The 5,662-nt window shown below is 42.4% G+C and overlaps 1 protein-coding gene across 1 annotated transcript; it reads right to left on the bottom strand.

Moving 5' to 3' along the window:
* Window positions 1-1,100: 1,100 nt before the first annotated feature.
* LOC147451923 (pentatricopeptide repeat-containing protein At2g39620-like) lies at window positions 1,101-5,156 on the bottom strand. Its single transcript, XM_086517802.1, has one exon. It carries the CDS (start codon window positions 4,743-4,745, stop codon window positions 1,593-1,595), a length of 3,153 nt encoding a protein of 1,050 aa, XP_086373928.1. The 5' UTR covers window positions 4,746-5,156; the 3' UTR covers window positions 1,101-1,592.
* Between the last annotated feature and the right edge of the window lie 506 nt (window positions 5,157-5,662).

Genomic DNA, 5,662 nt, shown 5'->3' with positions numbered 1-5,662 from the left:
TTGCCATATGTGGGAGGCTCGCAAAGAGGGTTAGTTGTCAAGTCAGAGATTTGGACATTACTGCATTGTAGTGGGTGAAAAGGTTATCCAACTAGGATGGGATCTGCTTATGGGCATTGGGCAGAGATACAGACCGTACATACCTTGTATGTATGTCAATAGCGTGCTTAAAGACACAATAGCCATTAGGTTGCGAGTAAAGGGAGATTGTTTGCGATCACACATGGCTACCTACTACCACTAATCTCTAACTATAATGCTCACCATTTTCTTATCAATAGACTAAGGAGATACATTGCTACTTAATGTGCCTCTCTCTGTTCTCTTTCGGTCTCATTCTAGTTTCCGAGCACATGTTCATTTTTCACATCAACTATGTATAATATGAAACATTTTCCCTAAAGAGATCACACAAATATAGCCCCTTGACATATCTCACTGTCTCAATCTCAAAACAAAACTTCTTTAGTCCCTTGACATATCTTCATTACCCCAAATTGTTTTTGGAAGATTTGTCAAAACATAACTTCTTGGCTACAAGAAAACGCATAGTGTGAGTGAGAAAAATTTCATGAAAACCCTACACCCACATAAAGTGTAGTAAGTAATTAATAAACCTTGATAAGAGAAAGACTTGGGAGTGATGATCCCAAGTAACATGACAATCATAAAAAAGTAAGAGGGGAGTACAGCAACAAAGGCTCTCAAATTGTGATGCCAATGGCATGGCTGGCTTTTGATGCTTGCTGAATGCTACCAATTGTTGTGTATTATATGTGTGTTGTGCTTGATGACATGGTGATGTTCTAAGTGGATCACATGAGTAGCATTTCCACATCAACTTGTAAGTTGTCACACTCAAAGTCTGCATTCACCGTGTACATCAAGTTTTTCATGTTCTCTCTTTCCATCATACTATACTACATGGAGACCTTTGAGGGAGCTTTCCACATGAGTCGATCACACAATTCGGCCCAATAATTGCAAATTTGAGGGCAAGATTTAATCATCGAGCTCAAGAATTCGCTCTCCACAGAGAGAGAGAGAGAGAGAGAGAGAGAGAGAGAGAGAGAGAGAGATTTGGGCACTACCTGCACACGTTAAACCTTAATAATGCTAATGCTTTGGCTTTAGTCTTTGAAAGGGGGCCTTTGCAACCCTATCCTTAGTATAGTAAGTTAGCAATTGTACATGTTAATGATGTATAATTTCAGCCTTTGGAGGGGAGCCTTTGCAACCCTCTTTAGCTGCATTAAATGGGCATCTAAAGTACCCATACGATACTAGCTGTTGGGTGATGAGGCTCTCTAAAATAAAATCTATTGAGATGGTCAATGTAATGCTCAACCTGTCAAAATAACATCTTTGCATCGACCGGATTGCCAACATCTACACCTCAAATGTGAAACAAGAATGGCACCAAACTCTGCATCACACGGTTGCCTCAAATAAGCTTTATATTTGGCAAGACCACTCAGATGTAGACTTTGACAAGTGCATCTTTTGACAACATATTACTGAGGCTACTCTTGTGCATGTTGACATCCGCATACGTGTCTGTTAACACATTGATACATATGCTGTTGCACCACTCATTCCACCTTCAAAGCATGCTCAAAGGCCTGCCTTCCAAGCTCCACACTTCCCCATTTTTCGCACGCACTCAAAAATGTATGCCACATTGCGGCATCAGAAGAGCAAGGCAGCTCAGCAATGTTGGCCATCGCCTTACCTAAATGGCCTATACGGCCAAGGAGGTCCACCATGCAAGTGTAGTGCCCAGAAGTTGGCTCAATTCCATAATCCTTGCTCATAGCCTCAAAGTACTGACTGGCCCTTTTTAGCAAGCCTCGCCGACTGCAGGCATTGAGAAGAAGAATAAAAGTGACAGAATCTGGTCTCATACCTTCTCCAAGCATTCTGTCAAATACCAAGAACACATCATCATTATCCCTCAGCTCATCATATCCTGCAATCAATGCATTCCATGAGCCTATGTCTTGAGTGGGAAGTCTGTCAAACATGTTGTGTGCCACTGCAAGCAACCCGCACTTGACATACATAACTATAAGACTATTTCCGATGACACCGCCTTCCTCTAGAAAACCCTTTTTGGTTGCCTCCATGTGCAAAGCTGCACCCTTATCTATGGCTCCTAGACAGCCACAAGCTTTCAAGCTGTGAAAAAGAGAGATAATATCTGGTGAAATACCCTTTGATCGCATCCATTCCAAACATTCTAGCGCGTTCTCACTTTCTCCATGTTCAGCATAGCCCGCGATCAAAACATTCCAAAGGCAAAGATCCTGAACTGGATGTCTTCTATCAAATAGATATTGTGCATCCTTTAGCAAACCAAACTTTGCATACATATCCACTAACATGCTACTGACGAGAACTAAATTAAAAAGACCCTTTTTCACAATTTCAGAATGTATATCTTGACCTTCAGGAACTGCTCCTACATTACTACAAGCTTTTAAGCAAGTTATAAACGTGACATCATCTGGTGAGACCCCCCTAGATTGCATCACCTTAAATTGTTCAAGAACTTTCTCAGTATGGCATTGGTCAGTACAGCCAGCTAGCAGTACATTCCATGAGACAGTGTCTTGACATGGAAGCCTATCAAATGTTTCCTGTGCAGCAGACAGCATATCATACTTGGCATACATATCAACTAGAGTGTTTCCTAAAGCAAGGTCGAACTCCAGTAGGCCTTGTCTAGCAAGCTCTGCATGTAGCTCCTTACCCTTGTTGATTGCTCCAACACTGACACATGCCTTCAAGCTGCAAACAAAGGTGACCACATCTGGAGAAACTCTCTGAAGTTGCATCTCTTCAAACAGCTCCAAAGCTTTTCCACTATAGCCATAATCAGCATACCCTAAAATTAATGCATTCCAAGCAACTGCATGCCTGACACTAAGCTCATTAAATATGTGTTGTGATGTGGCAAGTTGGCCACACTTGGCATACATGTCCACCAAAGCATTCCCAATCATAGGGTTTCTGTCAAATAATCCCATTTTCTCAATTTCAGCGTGTAATTGTTCCCCCTTGTCTCTTGCACCAATACTACCACAAGCTTTCAAGCTGCAGTTGAAGCTGACAGCATCTGGTGCAACACCAACACGCCACATTTGTTCGAACAATTTGAGAACAATCTCAAAATATTGATATTCAGTATATCCCCCTAATAATGCATTAAATGAGAAGACATCTTGCAGCGATAGATCGCTAAACACCTGCTCTGCTTCCTTGAGCAAGCCACACTTGGCATACATATCCACTAAAGTATTGCCAATGACATGTCTTCCTTCAAACAAACCATTTTTTTGAATCTCCATGTGGAGTTGTTGACCCTTGCTTATAGACTTCAGAGTGGCACAAGCTTTCATAATGCCAGCAAAAGTAGCAGCATTTGGAGAAATGCTTGCCATTTGCATGCGTTCAAAAGTGTCGAGGGCTTCTGCACACAATTCTTCATCTGCATAACCATTGAGGAGTGTGTTCCATGAAACCAAATCCTTTTGCACAAGCTTGTCAAAAACTTCACGTGCAGTTAAAAGCAAGCCGCATTTGCAATACATGTCAATCATGGCATTGCCAACATTGAGGTTATTTTCTTGTAAAGCCATTCTAGAAATTTCACAATGCAATTTTTTACCAGTCTCTCCATCTCTCAGGCTCCCACATGCTTTCAAGAGAGAAATATACGTGACACCATTAGGAAAGAAACCCTGATCCTGCATCTCTGCATATGCAGCTAGTGCTGCTTGCCCATGCTGATGGTCTGCATATCCTGATATTAAAGCTGTCCAAGATATAACATTATGTACTGGCTGTGCATCGAACACATCTTGTGCTTTCACAAGACAGCCAGACTTGGCATACGAGTCAACCAAGGTGCAGCTCAACAAGTGGTCATTTGTTAGCAAACCTTTTCTTTCAACCTCAGCATGTATAGCTATAATTTTCTCCTCTGATCCTAGCATTCCACAAGCTTTTAAGATACAGATGAAAGTCACAGCATTTGGGTGAATTCCATGAAGGTGCATCTGCTGGAAAGAATGAAGCGCTTCCTGCCCAAAACCATGATTCACATAACCTGCTATGAGTGCATTCCACAAAACAACATCTCGATTTGAAAGTTTATCAAACAGTTGCTTTGCTTTAGCAATAGAGCCCAATTTCATGTAAAAATCAACCAATGTGCTGGCAACAAACAGATCTCTATCTGTGAAGCCTAGTCTGGCAACTTCAGCATAGATCTCAAGTCCCTTATCAAAGTCATGCAGCATCAAGCATGCTTTCAAGAGAGCCACAAATGTACGGCCACTCAAATTGACCCGATCATCATCTGACATCTTTGCGTACAAGAGAATGGCAAGAAGAGGCTTTCCCTGCTTTACATAACCTGTAACTAGAGCGTGCCATGACATGTCATTTCTGTATTCCAACCCATTAAACACTTGCTCTGCATCATGGATACTCCCGATATCCACCAGTGTGGCAACTAAGTGATTGCCCAAGAATGAATGAGCTTCCAAGCTATGTTTTTGCATGTACATATGCAAGCGAAGGACGTGTTCTTTGGCTCTCTGCTTCCTGCACTTGAACAAGATGGTTGAAAAGGCCTTGACAGAGGGAGGGGGGAATGTTTCGGTTTCTAAAATCGACAGGGCTTTCTCTACGTCGAGCGCAGCCCAGAAGCTTGAAGGGTCGTTCCTGTAATTTTTCATGCAATGCTACTCTGGGGCATAAGGTTTCTTGCAAATTCATACAATTTTCTGCAGCATCCCAGAAGCTTGAAGGCTCGTTCCTGTAATTTTTCATGCAATGCTAGATCAAGGTGCTCTGGGGCCAAAGGTTTCTGTTTCAAAGGATCCCCATCACAGTACTATTTTCTGCTCCTCTCAAGGCAGCTTACTTCCAAGAACTCTACTTCGCGGGATGCTGTACTAAACTTGGCATACATGTCCTCAGGGGCATTTAAGAAGAGCCGCTGCCTCCCTTGCTGCTGCGAAGTGCCCCGCCACTGCAAGAAATCCCTGAAGAATTCCTTCCACGACAAGTCCTCTGCAGGCTGGCCATGGCGATGGAAGGCAACTCGCGGCATTTTCGAGCAGAAGCGTTGAAGTCCTTTGGACTATTTAAACTATCTAAACTCTAAACTATCTATATTATGTATATTGTATATTATATATTATTCTATAACGGCAGTGAGAGTGCCTTTTACACGCGTCGAGAGAGTCCAAAAGTCCTATGAGCATGATAAAGAGGGAGAGAAAGAGAGAGAGAGAGAGAGAGAGAGAGAGAGAGAGAGAGAGAAGCCGTCGAAAGCGGCCCGTCGTACTAGTAACATAATATGACAAAAGGAGAGCCCTTTACACGTGTCAAAATCTGCGATATGAAAGTGAAACTCCAAAACTCAGAAAAACCCATGTGCACGTGATAAAGAAGGGGAGAGAAAGAGAGAGAGTCCCGGAAGGCGGCCGACCGTACTGGTAAGAACTTGTAGAAAAGAGAGCGATTGTATTTCATGAGGTTGACATGCGCACAATACCATATTACTCACACATGTAAGGTATTCCAAACTTGGCACATAGTCACTCGATCTGAAATAAAATACATTTACTAAAAGATTCTTTCCAAGGCA

Source organism: Adiantum capillus-veneris, chromosome 8 (assembly GCF_014529385.1).
Source record: "Adiantum capillus-veneris isolate H3 chromosome 8, ASM1452938v2, whole genome shotgun sequence".
In the NCBI taxonomy this organism is placed as follows: Eukaryota; Viridiplantae; Streptophyta; class Polypodiopsida; order Polypodiales; family Pteridaceae; genus Adiantum; species Adiantum capillus-veneris.
The sequence above is the reverse complement of the archived record's forward strand: the minus strand, read 5'-3'. Positions and strand labels throughout refer to the sequence as shown.